The 20,882-nt window shown below is 39.0% G+C and overlaps 2 protein-coding genes across 2 annotated transcripts; one reads left to right on the top strand and one right to left on the bottom strand.

Moving 5' to 3' along the window:
- The first annotated feature begins 16,041 nt into the window (after nucleotides 1–16,041).
- Nucleotides 16,042–16,712, top strand: LOC110859375. The gene is made up of 2 exons (XM_022108322.2): nucleotides 16,042–16,151; nucleotides 16,289–16,712. Exons 1-2 carry the CDS (start codon nucleotides 16,083–16,085, stop codon nucleotides 16,625–16,627), a joined length of 408 nt encoding a protein of 135 aa, XP_021964014.1. The 5' UTR covers nucleotides 16,042–16,082; the 3' UTR covers nucleotides 16,628–16,712.
- A 681-nt stretch (nucleotides 16,713–17,393) lies between these two features.
- Nucleotides 17,394–18,580, bottom strand: LOC110859374. The gene is made up of 4 exons (XM_022108321.2): nucleotides 18,232–18,580; nucleotides 17,943–18,136; nucleotides 17,744–17,831; nucleotides 17,394–17,665 (listed from the first exon to the last, which is right to left on the bottom strand). Exons 1-4 carry the CDS (start codon nucleotides 18,422–18,424, stop codon nucleotides 17,490–17,492), a joined length of 651 nt encoding a protein of 216 aa, XP_021964013.1. The 5' UTR covers nucleotides 18,425–18,580; the 3' UTR covers nucleotides 17,394–17,489.
- Between the last annotated feature and the right edge of the window lie 2,302 nt (nucleotides 18,581–20,882).

Below are 20,882 nucleotides of genomic sequence, written 5' to 3'. Positions count from 1 at the left end.
ATCTCGGGCGTTATCATGTCTCATCTTCCCGTTATCTCATTTGTGCAAATTCACTCGCAGGGTGTTCATATTCAGTTCCTATCAAATATGTCAAGTCATTACGAACGATTAATTTCCTCCTTGTAAATGGAAATTGACCAGAGCAGGTCGATTCGTGTACTACAAGATTTTTAATGTCAAAAGTCATTTGAAAGGACGCCCAGGATAAAAACATTACGAATTGAGGAGTGAATCATTATGAATTTTAATAGCGATGGGGTCGTGGTTGGCTCGCTGTTTATGAATTTCTCAAGTGCCAACCTCCCATTAACTGTGCGTATGTTTGTTTGTTGTCTTTACCCACTTAACATTTTGATCCCAACCCTCTGTGTGGGATAACCTTGTTTGTAAAAACATACTCACAATTTCCACCTTCTTCCACCTTTCACAATGGAAATTAGATTAGTGGACGGTGACTTGTAGAATTTTCCTCAGCAAACACATCTGCCCTCCTCCCCTTCTCACCTTCACCTCATCATTTTTCTAATAATATTCAATTCCACACTTATTATTACTAGTGGCCCATGGGGAGAAAACAGAACAAGTCGCAAGTGGGTGGGTGGTGGTGGTGGTGGTCCTTTTGGGTGGTGGGTGGCTCTTGTTCTATTCACGTCGACATGTCCGATACATAAATCCACAATTAGCCCATTGTTCCGTCCATGCGAGTGATTCAGATCTCTCGTTTTTAATCTTAACAAAGGGTGTGATTAGGACACAAGTCAGTTATCCAAGTGGAATTGAAGAGTTGAAATGAAGGGTTGGCAGGGGATTTATCGTTGGTTCATCTTTCTCTAAATTTTAAAAATATGTAAAACTTTTCCTAACTTTTGTTAGTACATCATTGTCTTTTTCGTTTTTGTAATCTTGTTTTATTGGTATTATTCAGTGTATGCTGTAATTTTATATAATCTCAAATATTCTTCATGATAAATCATGAGCGCTGTAAACTCAGATATGTACATAACCCAACACGAAACAACTATAAGTGCACACAAGAAATTTTTGGTCTTCTTACATACTTGTCAGCCCATTGTAGAATATTGTGTCCTGACAAAGGGGCGAGTTAAAGGCGGTTTGTTTCCACCATGGTTTTGAAGTTTTGGAAATTTTGGGATTTGGGGCTTTTCATTGTTCATAATTTTGAAAGTAGTTAAACGGCAATTCAGAGTACAAATAGGTGCGTGCCTTTTCCCGTCCCTTCTTCTTTTCACAATTCGACAGTTCTCAATACACTCTAAATCTCTATTCGTTCCTTCCTCTTTCATATTTATTTATCTTTCGGGAAACATTTTTCATTGACAAACTGCTTTGTCATATAACAGGCGAAAACTGTCCACAATTGAGCTTCTCGACCCATTCGCTCTGTGTGCATCGAAAGTCATTCTTGCCATCGTCGTCCTCATGATCCCTCACTCGGCCAGAAACCTATAAAATTTTTGTCTGGTCCTAGCTTCACCAAGGTTTTTGCACTATTAGTACGACTGAGGTTAACAAGGTGAAGAACAAAGTGTGCGAGAAATGATGGGGATAATAACGCCCAATTTCCCTTTTGCTTGTGATCACTCCTGACTACTTTTCTCCTCTTTATTAAGACCACTTCATCATTTTTAGGACTCATTCATTCATCCACCCAGGATTTAGATCCAAACAATCGACCAACAAATGGACAAGGAAGTGAAGGACTCGTGGGCACTTATTCACACAATTCGTCTTGTTCTCCACTTCAGCTCTCCTTCTCCAGTTTTCAATGGACAAAGTGTAACAATAACAAACATCTGAGCCATTGCCATTCTTTGTCCAATGTCTAAACTCTTGTCTACGTACGTAGTAAGACATCGCTACTTGCCTGGCTTCTCTTTCGACGGGGTCTCACTCCCCCGTGGAACAAGATGAAGATGTATTGCCATTTTGTACTCGTTTCAAGCGAACAAGCGCACGGAAAAATCTGAATCAGGTATTTGTAACAGAACACAATAAAAACATCATTGTTCATTCATCAACATCAACTCGGTCTCTGGCAAGAGCATTATCAAGCCCACTTCATTATCTTATTGTTATTTTATCAGCTTACTACTTATCCAGCCAACTTTACCTCTTAAATACTTTTTCAGTCGTATGTATATATTTATGCACGTATTTTAGCAGGCGTTCAGGACAAAATCTTCATATTTCAAGGATGACCCAAACTCCTGCAAATTGTTCAGCTCAGCATGAAACTCAATCATTTCGTGTCGTCGTCGTCGGCACATTCTAAAATTTCCAAGAATTTTATGCTCATTAACAAAGTGTACAACATTTGTACTAGAAAGTTTTTGAGCACTTGGAAAGCAAACCAGGACGAGCAGAATGGAGGACGTCCGACAACTCACTGCTGCTCTGTCATCTGGCCAAGTTCTGTTGACTTTGTCCAATTTGACTTGCTCAATAATGTTCTTTAATTCTGTGTTGGACCTCGTTTAACTGCTGCTTTAGTCGTCCCATGTTTGGATTGTCAGAGTCAACTGTTTATTTAGGACGGCTAGTCTAGTCACCACATCTCCACGCAATACTTACCGTTTTTGGTTGGTCAGTCCTTCTAAACGAACAATTCATGGGCATAATTGCAAACCATCTGCTTCTCTCTAAAAAAATCATCTCGAAGGTTGTCAACAAAACATTCGTCAGAAACTACACGTTTACTACTAAATATTTTGCATGTAAAAATGCATTGAGGAAATTGAGAATAAATTAGGCAAGTCACTACAAGTTCGCCTCTCGACCGTGTGAGATCTCGTTTGGGAAACTTTATTAAAAGCAGACTCAGGTAAATAAGCTAAAAACACGGATAGCGCATTTTGAAATTATTTCATTCGACGATCTGACGACCAAGCAGTTCGAAGCGACTCCATTTGTGGATATGTTCATGCCTAAATTTTCGTTTAATTCAGTCCTCGTCACAACGGTGCTGGTTGTTCATCGAGCCTTGCTTGTGCGTTGTTGCTACAAAGTTGAACTCCTACGTACTGCTTTGGCTGAGAGATGTGGTGCTCTTCATGAGGGATATCGGGTTTCCAATGCATCTGTCTACTTTCTGAGTTCGGATATTTGATACCCCCGTTCCTCCATCCATCCGTCCTTCCTCCAGCCTCGTTTGATGCTTCATGATGATGTCGATGGCTGTTCCTCCAACTACTTCCAAACTTTAGACCCTCTCCAAATCGCACTACTCTGCGGAGCAAACAACATTTTCAGATGTGCAATACGTAGAATATTTACCTACCTACGTATGCAGCTCAGAAAGTGTGTGGTGGTTCAGGTGAAACACTTTCATAATTCATTTCCAGATATTTCTAGTCATAATTGGAGCCGTAGATATTATTAAATTATGAAATTTTGCTATGCTACTAGACAAAATTTCTAATGGGTGCATGAATATCTAGCAGAATTTGGTATCAGTTTAAATGGGGACGTAATTTATGTGGAGTCCTGCCTTGGAGGACAAGACCTTCTTTCACTCTGCTCGTTAGACATGCTTGTTAGTTGAAGTCTTCAATATGCCACCACACCAGACCAATAGCCAGCCAAACCGGGTATTAGCTTACTTTTTACTAGCTTAAAATATGACGGATAATGTTTCACATCATTCAAATTCAATGGTGAATGTCTCCTTTATACGGTGTAAACAGTCCACCCCTTCATTCCTCTAAAAAGCTTTCTTTTGTTGCATCTCATCTCGTAGGCTGCCCATAATTCCGCTGCCTGCATGCATCTCACTTATTCTTTGGGTGAGGGAGACTTTTCTCAGGTTTCTTGTTTACTTTTTCAAGTAATAAGGCCAACCAACCAAGCCACATCATGTGCATATACGTACATATACACACCTCTATATATGTACATGCAGGGTACGTATGTGCATAATGCCATGACCGAAGAATAAGGGACCCTTGGAAGAATTTGACGAAGGAAACCAGAGGGCCCGTGGGAGGTCTATTTATTATACATACGTAATACTCGTACACATTTGGCATTGTTTTCAACTGCTCATCTCATGTTTTAGTGAGAAAATCTCCTGCCTGTTTGTTTTTACAGGTTGTACATACACACTGCCAGCTAATACTAATCCTGTGACCCGGCATGGACATTTTTGTACAAAAACAACGTTATACTACCAACAAATTCAATAACCTTCGTAATAAGTTTGTTAGAAATATGTCGTATGAAATGGTGGCGCAAAAAGTTAGTCAAGTCCTAAATATTCGTGAACCACATCAAAGTTCAAGTGTGATACTCAAATCATGTGTCATTTAGTAAAGTCATGAATGCTAGGAAATAATTAAATTATGATTCATCCACAACTCAACTCTTTTTTCTCCAGCCAGAAGACAAACATGGCTTCTTGGTGTTCAACCCTGTCGCCATTTTGAAGAATGACATTGCAAATATGGCCATAAATCAAGGCGCCTGACATTAATCCCCATATATAATTTCATACTAATGAAATAATGGGAGAGCGAGCTGATCGTGATGATACAGAGCGTGGAAGAACTATTTATATTCTGAGCACTTGCGACTAGAGCAAATTAACTGAGATTTTATGCCTCGGCCAACCAACATGCTCAATTTCTCAACTCGTAATCAGAACGTCGTCTCAAATTTCACGAGTTTCAACATTTGAGACTTGAGACCAAAACATTTTCGTTTCATTCCAACATTAACACTTCATCCCACAAAATTCTCCATAATTCTTTCCCTTCACTCACTCGTCGTCGTCGTCCACGTCGCTGAATTCTTGGAAGAGCGGATATGCTACGCTCTGTACGAAAAGCAAGTCGTTGGGCGACGACGATGACGACGACGAACAAATATTTTCACTTCATTTCTGGCTTTCATTTTCGGAAGGAGGTTGAAAGACATTTTTCAAAACCAGTGTTGAACAAATGGTGCTTGTTAACAGTGGAGGCAACGAGTGAGACGGGGGAAGAGCTATCTGCCTGCACCACACATAACGCGCACATGGAAATATGACAACGATGCAGAAATGTCATCCACACTTTTTTAAATGTGTGAATAGTGTCAATGTCAGGTTGGTGTCAGTCATCTCATGAGAAGATGAAACGGAATTAAATTGGGCTCCAACTGGTGGGACACCAACAACAATGATGCAATGCAAACATGGGAAAAGAAGATTGAAATGTCACTGTCCTGTTATTCCGTCCATTATTACACGCTCTTGTGTATTTACAATCACCTTTTAAGCAACCACAAGAAGTAACAACAATGATGGTGAATGCGTGAACTTAAAATAGTGTCACTCGAGCGAGATAAGGGCCATTCTTCAGCCTCCAAATATTTTTGTGTCTCGCTGCTCTTTAATCCAGATCGGAGTCAGAGATCAACTTCATTCATGAGACACAAAAGATCATTTTTTGAGAGACTTGATTCTTACGAGGATCAGAAGCTGCTAACTATTCATTCAGCTGGGCCCTTGGACCTAGTTTTACATCGTCTTCTTGTACAATAAAAATCACCTCTGAACACCACACTACAGCATTGTTACCTCTTTTTCATTACTGCATATTTCTCTTGTTCAATGGGAATGTCTTCTGTGCATGAAGTTGTAAAAGCCAGAAGATAGATACGATATGAATCAAGTCCATGAGTAAAAAAAATCGAATAAAAATTCCGCACATTTATTTCTCAGATTTAAAGTAGCACTTCAACTCTCCATTATTGCGTCACGCCTTTGTCCGCGGGCAAAGGACATGTCTTCGCAACCGCAGGGGACCAGTCCTCGCACCTTCCAGCCTTTCTGCTCCATGTAGGATTTTGCCTTTGCTGGTTTTTTCTGTAAAAAGTCAACCAAGCTAAACCCTTGGATTTTATTTTATTCTGAATGTTAGATACTCATCTGAGGAAATGTGGAAGATTTTTAAAAATCTTGGGATCTTGGAACTGTGTATCATGTCATGCGAATGATGATGGCTCTCGAGAAAGTTGAAGTCGACACTTAAAACGTAGGAAAGCGAAATTTATTTCTTTATTTGTCTTTGTAAATGTCGACTTGCCCAGAAAGACGGCTTATTGGAGACGTGTGCATAGCAAGCCCATGCAATTCCCAGGGGGTGCGGACTCTAAAAAACAATGTGGAAAGGGAAGAAATTAATCATACATAAGATTCACGTATAAACTTTACTACTTTATTTTTACTCTGCTTGTAATTATTTTTTTTGTTATTTGGAGTTTCGTTTTTATACGCGTGTAAAATATTGGGGATTTTTTAGGCCACGACAAAGTAAGTAGACGCACCACAACACATCAATTACTAGGAAATTGTGCAAGTCGTGTTGGTGAAATATAGCGGAGAAAATGTCGTTTGTGTCCATCTATAAATTTATTTGCTTGCGGATCCAGCCAAGCAAGACGAGGAGGAGGAGGCATTATTACATGAATCACCGTGTCGTTGCGTTGGTTGGTTTGGTGGTAGGAAAAGGAGCCATGATGATCCCATAGAAAAGCTACAAAAGGACACAAAGGGAATAATAATGATATGGGATTGAGTGTGTTTTGTGGATGCGGGGAATTTCATTATTGCGAATGATGACAATGATGATGGGAATTGTGGACGACTGGGAGTTGTTCACTGGTTTTGGGGCTGTTTCCACCCGTTTTGTGGCGAAAGCAACGTCCCACGGTGACGGTGGCATTATGTGATTAGATTAATGGTGGCACCACAACCCCCCAACAAGGCCGGACCCGAATGGGCAATCATTCACAACAATGTTTCTTCCTTTTCCATGCCCTCGTCCTCTTCATACTTGTGTCTACGGGACTTCACATATGCACACATCTCCACACAATGCTTGACAAACTCGACCGTCCAATAGGTGATACATCCTTAAGAATACGTATTTCCTGCATAATTTAGCACACTTTTGTGACGAGACGAAAACTTTTGTTATCAGAAAACTAATAATTTATTTCACATCGGATGAGTTATTTTTTTCATTATGTAGAATATGTATGCAGAGCAAAGTTGACATCCCTGTTGTGCTGTCAAACTACATACATGCACACATTTTTATGTATACTGAAAATTTATCCCCCACCCCAACAAGTTTGTCGACGATTTACCGAAATTCAATTTCGAAACTTTATGCAGAGAGGGTAGACAATGGCAATTCTCAAGTGACTGACTGGACCATCATTATTTCCTATGTTTCAAAATTACACATGATCATCCGACAGATATCCGGCAAAAAAAGCAGTTATAAGATCTGTGCAGCCCTTGAGGGACGGAGACTGGAGGATAAAACACATAGATCCATATCCAGTTGATAAATGGTCGTGGTTACGAATGACAAATGACTCCGCAGTTCGAAATTGACACCTTCACAAATTTCTTTGCTTCCAGTTCTGCTTTTTTACACGTGCATGATAAAAACCATCAAGAAATTTGAAGCAGCCCTTAAATTACAATGTACTGGAATTCATGGTTTAATGCACGATTAATAGATAAATATATGTCCGTATGTGTGATAAGTCGTTTGCTATAATTATTCCTCAGACCACAATTCGGAAGAATATCGTTTCTGTAATGTTGGATATCTGTAATGATGAATCATTTATTTCACGAATGAGAGCTGTTGTCTCTTTTGGATTTGCTTGATTCCAATCAAAATGTTATCAAAATGTTCAATGTCGCATGCAATTAATAATTTTCAAGCGCAGCCATCACTTAAACATAAAAGTAGTTCTGTGCATTTCAAATAGACTCTCGAGGGAATCTCGACAATGACATCTGCATGAGGACGTAGTTCCAGTTGTTGACACATCAGTTGATCAAACTAGTTTCTTGTTGAACCAACTAAATCACACTTTACTAATGACTTTCATCGCTAGAACAAAATTAACCACTTCAACCCTAGGAGACGAGTTTTTTAATACCTTTCACCCCTAGTAACCGCGAATTTTTACCTCCCTTGACCCCGAAATTTTTATCTACTGCATGACGTTAATTCCTGGGCCATGAATTAAAAAATGGTGTTCCCACCGGAATTATTCTGGACACTTTTTTGTGAAAATTGGTATGAATAACCTTTCAAGAAGGTATTTTGAGTTGTAGTTTGCATTTTTGAGTTGTGGCGAACCACCAATGTTTATAGCCGAAAATAGCCAACACGCCGAATTTTAAAAATGATTGTAATTGCATGAAAAGTTAAACAAGCATGGAGTAATACTTGCATAATAGTACGTAAACTCGCAAATATTGATTATAGCGCATAAAGCGCCTTAGGAGCCGATTTTGGGCGGGAAAACCAAAAATCCTTACAATGACTTTAAATAGACAGCAATGACAATGAATAATTATCCCGTGAGAGGAAATTGCTCGAACATAGACTATGGCGCATCTGGTGAATAGAAATCAATTTTAAGCGGGAAAACTAAATTCTACTAATTCCTGGAAATCTCTCAATTTTTAATTTTCCCGCCCAAAAGATATTTCAGCGGCACCCGGTACGTAATCATTAATTTTGACGTAGTTTACCCTACCGGCAAGATTATTTGTGGTATATAATTAAATCCATGCAATGATGCAATTCATAAAACTTTTAGTTTTCTCGCCCAAAACGCCCATTTGTGCTACATGCGAGCAAAACAATTTCTCTAATCTTATCGTAAAGCGTTGTTGAAAGAAATCGGTGTCGAAATTTCCTTGCAAAAAACAGTTTTCACAACTCGGCGTCTTGGCTATAAATTTATTTTGCATCCATTTCTAATATTATTTCCTAAGAGACAATTTATCTTCCCGCCTAAAGGGCGGGTTGTTGACTCATAACTCTTGCTTTGCTTTGCTTGGAGAGGCAATGACCTAATTTTTTTCCGGATACGACACATAGTCGTAGGCCGGTGTGAACGGAAAATACGCCACATAGTCGTATCCGTTGTCAAGGGTCAATGGGTGATATGAATAAAACCAGGGAAATCCTTTTTCCGAAAAAATTGAGGAGAATGCCCCAATATAGATGAATAAAAATTTGGGCATTTGCTTTTCCCCGAGGGAAAGGAAAAAGGGAATAGCTTTTCCCTCAACCTCAAGATTTTCCCTGGAGACGGGGATTTTCGTATGAATAAAACCAAGGTGAAAGCCTTTCCTTCAGGCAATCTCCCCAAAAAATACCGATCAGCTACTATGGTGACCCCAACTAACAAAATTAGCAATAAAACTTAGTTTTTAAGCATCTGTTGTACTTTTTATGAATGTTGGACACTAGTTGGACATGTTAGGGCTTTGAAACTCACAAAACCAGATTTATCGACAAAAATATAGATTTTTATTTGCTATCGACATCGAAAAAATGTATTTTATATTTTCATTGAAAACCTGAAAATATTTTCTGAAATATTTTTAAATTCAGATTTCGGCCAACTGGTCATGCTACCGGTATCGCGCAAGTTGCATATAAATGTTGAAAATTTTCCAAGATTCTAATTAAATTCTGCTTTCGCTCATTTATTCGCCGTTTAAGGGTCCATTGCATGTGGGTTTTGAGTTTGAATTTTTGTGTCTCAACTTTCCATTCCTCCATATAAATGGCGATTTTGAAACCCATTCATCGTCGTGCATATTTTACAAAAAGGGAGGTTTCAAAATTCGAAAATTTTTAGCTTTATACAAAGTTAGGAGGTTAGAATTTTAGTATTTTTCCTGGTTAGGAAATTTTTGAAAATCTATAAAAAATTCAAAAATGAGTTTGATCTTGAATATTATAAAATAACTGTATGGGACAATAATCGTAAAAGAGTTTTTAAATTCCGAGAACAATTTGATTTTTGGCGAGCATTTGAAGGTGGTTTTTTCCAGGTTAGTCTGAGTGAGTTTGGAGGGTGTTCAAAAAATCAAAAATAGATTAAATTAAATACACTTATATACAACAAAACAACGCTGAAATTTCCTTGATTTTTGCAATTCTGAGATGCGCCGATACCGAATTTTAGCCTTTTTAGCGAACATCACAAACCAGTGGGGGTCATTGGGGGACATTTCTTTAAGAATTTGATCAAAATCATGGTCAGAGAAATTTTTGAAATGCATTTGTGTTCGTTGCGATGGTATTATTTTAATTACATGTAATTGAAGTCAGGGGATTTGCCCGAAACCAAGGGGATTTGCCTGGCGAGAAAGGTAAAAGTTTATTCATACGAAAAGGAGCAATAGCCTTGACCTGTGAGACTTTCCCTCAGGCAAATGCCTTTCCCTTTTCCCGTTTCCTTGGAGGATTTCCCTGGTTTTATTCATACCAGTAAATACGACACATCGTCGTATTCCGGTGCCAAGGGAACTTACGCCACATGGTCGTATTCGGTGTAAAGGTCAAATACGCCACATAGTCGTTATAGGGGCGAAGTGGTTAATGAAATTCAGTTTCAGATTCTTATCAAGATTGGCTGTTTTTTCTTGTGTATCACTGGTAGAATGGTACCCTGTATACATATGTACACATAAATAAACAGAATTTGTAATAATACCACGGTTGACGGTAGCGCCATTAAAAATTAAACTGTATGTATGGTCAAGTTTATGTAAAAAAAACATTGTGAAATGGATTGAATTAAAATTCCATCAACGTCGGAGTATCCAAGTTTTCGGAAAATTTCATGCAGGCGCTAACAACCCACTTAACGCGTCACAAATAATTCCCAGTTTTCTTATCAAAAATTTAAAGGCACTCAAAGCCTGTAATTATGCCAGCTTGCTACTACACACCAAAAAAGCCCAAGCAACACTTTTGGTACGAACAAAACCCTTCTTTCACACTTGACTTGTGACTCCACGATTAAACAACATTGGGCCATTAAATGTCAAAATATATTTTCTAATGATTTAGAAGCCCGATCAAGTCTTGGATTAGACTTGGAGATGAAATAAAGATAGAAGAACCAAGAGTGAAGGGATAACAAGCGTTCAACAAGAAACAAAACATGCAGCTTGATTTCACTGAGGCTGAGATGGCAGCAGTAATATGTATGCGTACGTATATCTGGTGTATGTACGTCCGTGTCGAACTAGCACATGTAGTGGTGTTGATAAGTAATTTCATGGAAGTTGGACTGCCAGTTTCATTAGCCATTAACTTGATTGATAAATGACTGTTTTCCGCACCATGAAATTATAGTTATCAACAAACCTCTCGGAGAAATAATGTTTGATTAAGGCACGGCGATAATGCCGGCCACCAAATCAGCTACACAATATTCTTCGCCCTCCCCAACCACCACTTCTTCATCCCACTTACAAAAAAAGGTTTATGCTCTGCAATGATTTCTAAAAAATCTTGATGTGGCTGTGTTTGCATACAAGTTTCTGTGCAGGTAAATCAAAGCATTGCTAACAGTTAGCTTCGTTGATCAATTATAAAATTAATACATACGTAAATCTACGGACAATTAATTTCACAAAAAAATCATATTCCTACACACCATTTCAAAAAATTGGGCCAGAAATAATTGTGTTTCCTCAAAAATTGAATGAACTGCGAGTTCTCATGAAAAGTGCTCGTGTGTACGTACAAGAGATGGAACGAGCGATATGAACCCTTTTTCCAGTACCACGATCAGAATAATATCACCCAGTTTGAGCTAATTGAATCAGGATTTATGGCCAACTAATTGACGCCTTTCATTCTGGGGCTCGCTTTTTTATCGCCAAAGGAGCAGTAAGTAGCGTAGTGGTGGCCAAATTGTAATAGTTTTCGTGGGGTGGGAATAATAATCTACGGCGATGGGAATTTTGTTGGTGTTGAGTTAAGTGGAGGAGGTCGGCATCATTTTGAGCCTAACAAGTTATTATTATTATTATTTCGTGCGTTTTACTGCTTCGCCTTTTAGTTCTTCCGGCACCGAATTTGGATCGGAAACTGGAAAGCTGGAAACATATGCTGGCTGGCTGGCTTCCTTTATCAGCACGGAGGTTCAAAATTGGGCTTGGATGACGATTAGGGTTTTCTCTCCGTATCGTTTGTTCGTGCCCCGCACTTGTTATTTTTATTCTACCCGAAAGTACTTTTATTACGCCATCGCCAGAAAGTAGTATCGGGGTTGCTTTTAGTCCTCGTCTGTACAAACATTTGTGCAATGGGACGTCCCATTACTGCCAATATTGAGCACAAAGGATTTATAGGCGAGAAAGCAATGAATCCTGAAAGTCGATTGGTCCATCTTGTGCGTGTGGTGACATATAAAACAAGTTTTCCCATTGAGATGAACTACTTTGAGGGCTCATCAATCAAGTCCTGCTAATAAATGAATGTCATCTTTCGTGCAAAGACAAGATTAGAGGGAGAGATCGGCAACCGGACTGCTCAAATCAGACCATTTCTCCTTCAAGGCTGTCAGTGAGAAGCCATCAGAATAATGAGGAACCATTGTTACATTTAGCATTTACAATTAGCAGAGAAATGATGATCAAGTCCATGGGTCCATGTGCATCAAGATCAATCACACTGTAAGAGCAGCAATGCTGCGAAAGAGTGTCTCGACTGTTTCGAAAGTCCACCTATATCTACATGCACTTGTCTCCCAGTTCGATAGGAAGTCTGCATGTGGAAGTAAGTTTGGTCGTAGATTTGTGAGGATGATATCACTTTCACCTCTTCACTGAACCATCCATAGATAATCGACAATGAGATGAATTGCCGTCCATCCCACTGTAATTACTTACACCAACACCCGCTCCTTCCACTTTCTGTACAGGCATCACCAACACCTGTTTAATTTAAGGCGTAACCGATCCATTTAATAAGGCGAATGAGAGCCCATTGTCCACTTGCTGAACCTCATTGTGCTAAACGATCTCACCATCATCGTCCGCGCCAGAGACCACCAAAAGAAATTAATCCAACTGCCGACACCATTTTTAATTACAAATTACAGAGCCTTGCCTTCACGTCAGTCACACAATGTCTCGCATGCATTTATCCCTTCCTTCGGTTGGTCAGTTGCTTCGTACATAAGCGATGCCACGACAAACGGAGCTCTTGATTTCTGATTCCAATTGACTGACAATGATTAATTGCAGACGACATCAGAGTGGAGATAAGTGTCGTACCAAAACACCCATCTTTTACTTCTCCGTTTTGACATGCATCACAATACATCATGAGCATATCATTATTATTACGCTTATTATTATCATCATTTATGTACTCCAATAATATTTTCGTCACAAAAGAACCTGCACATACTGTGATGTCTGATGCATAAAATCTACGTATGTCTGGTCAATGTAAATGCTAATAAAAATGGTACGGTTGGTCCTAAGTTTGGTCTCTCGCCTGCATCACCCCATTTGCTTATTGATTAATTGATTAATCAATGTTGTATTGATAAAATAATATGCTTCGACCGTACCATCGTCTCCATTTTCAATCCAGCAGCGGGGCCAAGAGAATGGTGGCTAATAATAATATCTGATATCCGGAAATTGTATATAGTTGCGTGCCTTCGTCATAATCATTGATAAAAACCATGGGTCGTCGCAATCTGATTTATTTGTCCTGGTATTTATAGCAAAAACTTGTCTCTCACAACAATCAGTCTCATTTTATTATCCAACTTTTGGCTTTGCCTTGCAGTATTTGCAGAATCAATGGCATACATAATAAAAATACCTTGAATTGAACAAAAATGTATTCGACATATCTATTTTATATCCCACAACGCAAAGAAAGGGTGAAATAAATAAGTAGTCCGTCTACCCGTTGGGTCAAATAGCCTGGAAATGCATATTATGTCAGAATAATTCATGTTGTACACATCAGGCATGACTAATCGGACAGTGTGACCTTATCATTTAATTATTTACACATCTTACATAATTATACTTATGTATGTGCATATACTGTTCCGCTCAAAAAGTCCAGTCTACTCTGAGCATAAATATTTCTTAAATTTACATGTATGATCGATTTGAGACAATACTTTCGATCAAAATAGCTCCAAACGTAATCCAATCATATTCTGGAACAGTAACATCAGCAATAATTATGCTGGTGCTTCAAGAGACTGAAAAGACCTGTCGTACACGTGGTGCGTTAAGCGCAAACAATTCCTGAACGTGAGTTTTATTGAGTTAGGCAAAAATTTGAACCCGATCCGTAATGTATTTACTTGTGTATCTGGCAATCAACTTAATGAGGAGCCATTAGTACTTTTCTTGACGAAAATATTTTCTCATCTTGTTCTTTTGTTCTATTGTAAGCGGATATGACCCCTGGAACAAAGCACATCGCGATAAACAGGGAAATCATTAAAAATGTTTTGTATTGGATCCACTGCACAAATCACCATTAAAGAAATCTACACTCCTTACTCGTCTAAAGATTTGTAATAATAATAAGTTTCCAGAGTTGGATGGATTCCATTTTGCGCCTGTGTCATTAAATAAATGGAATATTAATGTTGTATAAGCTTCACCCAGCAATTGTGGAATCAGGAGGATACTTTTTCCCAATGTTCGTAATCAAATTCATTGGCGTGATCAGATTTTTAGATGCCATGTTGAATGCACGTAGATATTCAGATGCCAAATGAACGATATGGTGGTACATGTGCACACTTGGTATCATTATGGTGGCGTTCTCCGCGAGCTGAGATCGTGATGTATTTGATATCCTCCTCTCTATCTCTCGCCCCATTCAAATTAAGGGATTTGAATATTAAAATGTAAATTGTAATTGGATACTTTGGTAAACTTCTTTTCTTCCTGATTTCCATCCAGGTGAACCTCTCCGAATAATGGCGCATGACAATCCACCAGTTTGTGGGGAGTCACATTATTATCGAAAGCTACCCTGCTTGCTTCTGCCAAATCAAAAATCAGATCTATGATCTTTGTTGAACATGAGACTCTCCATAAAAAGGATGCGTCTCGTTCACTCCGTTATATAAAAGGAACGGGAAACTTATCCACAAATCTGTTGTTGATGAATGCATGCACAAGTTTCCCAACTTTTGATTTATTAACAAAGAACTCTTACAAACTCCTTTTGGTTTGATGATCGTTACCATTTTGATCATCAAGTTTGTATCTTTTGCATATGCACAAGTAGAAGGTCGATAAAAAATGATGCTGCTTATTCATTCGAGTTGATTGAGACGCTTTGTGCGAATAATGTGTATCAGGATCAGTGAATTTAAATTGTTGGTTGCTACTACTGAAATCGAATCCCAATGGGCAAACGGTGTAAACACAGTTGTACGAATCGGTTTGTTGGTTTTACATGCATTCTACGGCTGCGACCATCCTTTCGTTGGGTCTGTTATGATGAGTTACAATTTTCAATCCGAATCTTGACAAGAATCGCTGTGATGATCAATAATGAGGGATGAATAGGTTCAGCAGATCACTTTCACTCCTCCCCAAAGTTGGGGTTTCCCTTAATTAAAACAGAAATGACTACGTGAAACCGAAGAAGGATGCGAGGGGATAAGGAACAAGTCGAGCGTATGTACTTACATATGTAGGTAAAATGGATATATGTATGAGTTTGACGCAGGAAAATGTATGCTTATTATTTGAATGCATCATATTTCATGTTGTTTTAAGTTCGACATATGTATCTCATGATTGAAAACCAGAAATATTGTACAATGCAAACTTAAAAATGATATTAAACAATTCGCAATAATTGTGCTTTAAAATGCAACAAATTGTCGTAACGTCAATGTGTTTTAGCCACAAATACTTCCCATTGTACATACATATGTATGTAACAATATGCGTTTGTATGAAGAATATATATCTACATTTTTCCTTGTAATACGCGTCTTAGTTCACGACGCGAATAATCAAAAGTGAAATTTCAAGGTTGAACATTACATAATTCCGGTTTTGGATGGATTAATTGCTCTAAATGGAAGGGTCTATTGTTTCAAAAACGAATGCATTCAACTCATTAAGGTCAGAGGATATTTCTTGGATTGATTTTATGATTGATTCGTATGTTTATTAAAATACACGTTGAACTGTTCAATTTTACTTCTCCATCACAAATTAAAGTCACGCCATGAGATCTCGGAAGTACTTCCAGGCAGCGAATCTTCTACTGTTTGGAATTATCCTGTTGTTCATTCAGGTACAACGAGCAAAAGTTAGTGCTTTTCACCATTTTTACGTGTTATTAATGAAACAGAGATTGTGTGATCAAATTATTTATGGTCATTGTCATGTATTGCTGTTTGAACGAGTAAAGTAGCCGAATAAAATTTTCAGACGAAGGAAACTTCGGCCGGAGCGAACCGAGGGGAACGAGGGAAGCTGGTCGTGACAAATAAGAACGACTGCAAATGTCCGAAAGGGGACGACTCGGACTGGAACAATGGAGACTTCTTCTACTGTGGCAGCCAGATCAACTCGGCCAAATGTGACCTCAACGCAGTATACTCTTGCGAGGGGAAGGCGTCAGGTGACGACCCCGTGATAGTGGCGAAATGCAACACGGAATGTCGTCTCAACACTGTCAGCCCTGTCGCCTACTGCGATGTGGAGTACAAGGTTCCCAAACGTGCAAAGTATAGCGGAAATCCAGAAGACCTGAAAAGTCAAACCTAACTTATCATGCTAAAATGACCTAATTATATGTACACAGTTAGAAATGGATGGCGAAAATGATTGACTTGATTAAGGAATGCTAAATTCTTGTTGGTTAATAAAATATATATCTTGTGATACAATTAAAACTGCAGCTATGATAATAAGTGCTTGTGGTACAATTATATCAAGGGTAACTTGTAGTTTCCCTTGATGGGCACCCTGTTCAGCTGATATGTCAATATATCTAATTGTAAGGAAGAGTTTGTGTCGAAAAATCATGCAAATCGGATTAGAAATGACGAAATTATGACTTTGCGATTGTTTGCAATCCGGAGACAATGTCACACGCCACAGTCACGACATATAACAATTTGGGTGTTTTTTCTATTCCGCAACCATACTTGTAACAATTAACACACCTTGTTTATGATCAGGATCCAACTGGACGACACATTCCGAACTAAAAATAATAAAATTGTGCATAATTCCACATATTTCATATAAATTTTTTCTGTGCATTTAACCAACAACTTATTTCCGCTTTTTAATTGCCTAAAAATTAAGTGGGAATTTTTCGACTTCTACTCCGGATGTTTTTGTATATAATTCTTAAATGTGGATTAAACTGATTCAAATTGTAGCAAAGTCAAAATGCACCTCCACACAATCTAAAGTACAAAAACCTTGGGTGTGGTCAAAATATAGAATTTGGACTCCTGGTAGCAAATATTGTGCAGTTGGACATTTATACATACAGTCATAACGGTATCGCCACTTTCTTACATACGAGCGTATCGGTTTGCTATAGTTTATTCTTTTTTAGTTTAATATTTTATTACTGTTTAATGTTTGACTGTATTATTTGAGAGCAGTCTGATGCTCAGCCTCCACCAACTTCATTTGCATGTCTCGCGTATCGTTTCCGACAAATGAGATCCTTTTTCATTTTGACCGTCTCTTCATCCAAAATGCAGCTTTCTGGTTTGGGAAGGGAACATCTGACGACTGGAATGTCCAGATCTGGCTGATGTCCGGGATGTACGGTGATAGGAAAAGCTGAATATGCAAAGTTAGTTTAGCCTTCAAAATTAAGATTTGTGCACATAAGCGAGGATTAAATATATTCCTGATTACATTTGATTTTCAACAGCATTTCTCTTGCCTTGTTGCAAAGAGGTTTAGTGAACGAGGTGCTGTACTCGGACTTGTAGACGTGTCCGTACTGAAAGCAATTTTGAATGAATTAAGCTATGTCTGGCTGGGTTGTTATCGTCGCTTTTGATTCATATGCAGATTATCAGAGGAATTTAATAATCAGTGATTGAAGTCTAACCTCTGAGAGCTTGGGAGCATTGTCGTACTTGATGTGCTGCCGATCTCGCCGTTCTTCCACCCAGTTGTTGAGAAGGACGCGACGTTCGTATCGACATTTCATGGGATTCTCCTCCAGCCCACTTCGCTCCTTGATGTCCGCAAGTCCCAAGTCCACCTTCCACCCTGGCTCGTCGTACACTTCTCCGTAGCCGCCTATAAAGTAACCAAGAAATTAAAAACCAATGCGGGAATATTTGAATTTGCAAACGCGATTATGTAATCAAACCAGAAAGTCTGGGCATAAATACCGGCTCGCATTTGGTAGTGAAATGGTCCTCCAGACACTCTGATGTCCGACATCCGGTTTAACTTTCTCATCAGTATATCGACAGGTTGTCCTTGCATTTTGCATTGCTCCTCGCAGTTGGATATCATCAAATCTCGGCATTTTCCACTCTTGGGAAAGACGTCTGTGCCGTTCGAGGGCATTGAGGAATACATGGTTGAAAATGTAATAGTATATTTAAGGCAATTTTTCGGAAACGTAATAATTTATAAACAGTCCCAATACTATTTGACACTTTATCATTCAATACTTTATCATTCTATATGAGACACCTCGCCATTACAATGGTGTGGAACCAAGATTCCTAAACTTTTTAGCTTGTTTCCGTGGAGTGAATGTATTAGGATTTTGTAATGTAATTTTGTATTAGGATTTTGCATTACAAAATCCTAATACATTCACTCCACGGAAACAAGCTAAAAAGTTTAGGAATCTTGGTGTGGAACAGATTCGTGGAACAGATACCAAAAGTCAAGCAATCTTGGATTTCTTCTAACGATGTTGAGATTGCTATTCGTTTCTATAGTTGAGAAAATTGAGACTCTGATAAATGGGAATACATTTTGGGAAATTGAGACTGGTTGAACATGAAAAGCAACACTGCTGCTGCCACGAGAGGGGAAAATGAGAACACTCGGCTGCTGTTTCAGAGAAGGTTCGCTAGACCTCGCTTCACGTTCGAGTCGTCTCAAATTGTGCTCCTTTTTACTCCCTTTACTTTTAACAAGTCGTCTCACTTTCATCCTCTCAACTAGAATTTGATGTTGTCTGACTTTGACGATGACATTAATGACGTTGAATAAGTTATGCACAACGAGTCTCGCGCGACGATAAGCGATAACTTTGCCAGTCCCATTTTCATCATTGCTTGCTACATTTGACAGAAAGTCGTCATAAATTTTGCTAAATAAATTATGAACTGGTAAATCTTGTAAAATTATCCGACTGGTGACCACCAACTGTCGAGAACACCTGTCAAGGGATGTCGCCACACACGATTTATTAGTTTCCTATCGAGTTCATTGTTCTCGTGTAACGGGGACATTGTTATTTTTATAAAATATGATTTCATGTTTAAATGCACTATTACACAATTTCTGGTCTTCAGCTAGGAGAGCTTGAGAAGAGCGGAGTAGTGCACTGTCCACAGCATAAATAATAAGCCCACGTCAATTTCAAACGTCGAAAAGACACGAACGGCATGAAGGAAGCTCGTTGTAACCAACCAACGCCTCGTCCCAATAACATTTTCATGCAACTTCAAAATCTGAGTCAGCCCGACGACGCTACTTACTTTGTAGCCATGCTACCAAGGCGAGTGGATTTCGGATTAGCAGTCCTCACCACCAAACCAACGCGTAGCAGCTCAAATAACCTAAAACGGAAGGCTGCATATATGAGCGGAGTGGAGAAAGCAACACATTTTGAGCATCCAGTTTGTATAGAGACGTTGTTATTTAGTAGTGCATTGCTGCTACGTGTTTTGTGAGCCATGCTGGAAAAAAGTTGTTGCCTGGATGAAATGGACCCTCGTCTTGGAGATGGTCACCACTGCCATCAATTCAACCGGCCCCTTATTTCCTCGCTCACTTTCTTCCATCCATCCACCAAAGAACGCAGTTTAGCGTATAGCATCCACAAAGATATTTTTGGAACATTTGTCGTAATGATGCCCTTTGTTAAGCTGGATTTAAAATTAGTTTTGCACCATATCGTAATTGAGTTGTTAAAATAGGTAATAAAGGTGATTGGCTATTCGGAATTCTTAATCAGCCGGAGGAATGGATGCAATGTCATAAAATTCTGGTTCTCCGTGTCGTTACAGACCATAGGTTAGCATTTAATTGGTTTAAAGTTTCAAGAAACTCTTTCTCCGTTATCAGGAATGATGATTGACATTGTCACTAAATGTCATTAAATGGGTTTTTAAGGAATGACAAAAATTGGTTGTGAACATGGCCCGCAGTAAAGTTTGGTATGCTGGCTTGGTTCCATTTGAAGTGGTTGGTGAGTAAAAGTTGCATGGCGTTCTTCATTCTCAAAACCCGCTCGACTCAGACGCATATCTGTTTCGGAGTAAAAAGCTTTTGTTGCATTTTCCGACTTATTACTTATTTCTTTCTTTGCTTCCAAGCCTGCCCCACACACGGGCAGCAGCATTGTTCCCCCCACCACCACCACCACCATCCGGCATGCATCCGACCAAAGCAACAAGGTTCGCTCTCCTCCTCCTCGCTCGGCCACTTTCAGAGCGAGAGAGAGTCCCGAACCGATCAGGATGTCGTGTGTGGACTGGCGACGGCGATCAATATTTTTGTTTGCGTTTTCGAGATTATATGTCTTGTGCATGGCTGTCTTTGCTACTTCTCACCACGACAAGAGAGAGAGAGAGGGAAGGAGTGGGTTTGCACATTTGCACTCACAATTTGACTCCTATGTCGCCTGAATTTTTAAAATGACACCAACGAGAGCATTTTGTGGAGGTTCCTCATGGTTTAATGGACTCTTTCTTATTCTCACTCTTTCAATCAGTACATGGTCACAATGCAAAATACGGAATTTCTGTGAAGGAGCATATTTCAAAATGATGTTTGAATGAATATTATGTGGAAT

Source organism: Folsomia candida, unplaced genomic scaffold, assembly GCF_002217175.1.
Source record: "Folsomia candida strain VU population unplaced genomic scaffold, ASM221717v1 Fcan01_Sc025, whole genome shotgun sequence".
Lineage (NCBI taxonomy): Eukaryota > Metazoa > Arthropoda > Collembola > Entomobryomorpha > Isotomidae > Folsomia > Folsomia candida.
The sequence above is the reverse complement of the archived record's forward strand: the minus strand, read 5'-3'. Positions and strand labels throughout refer to the sequence as shown.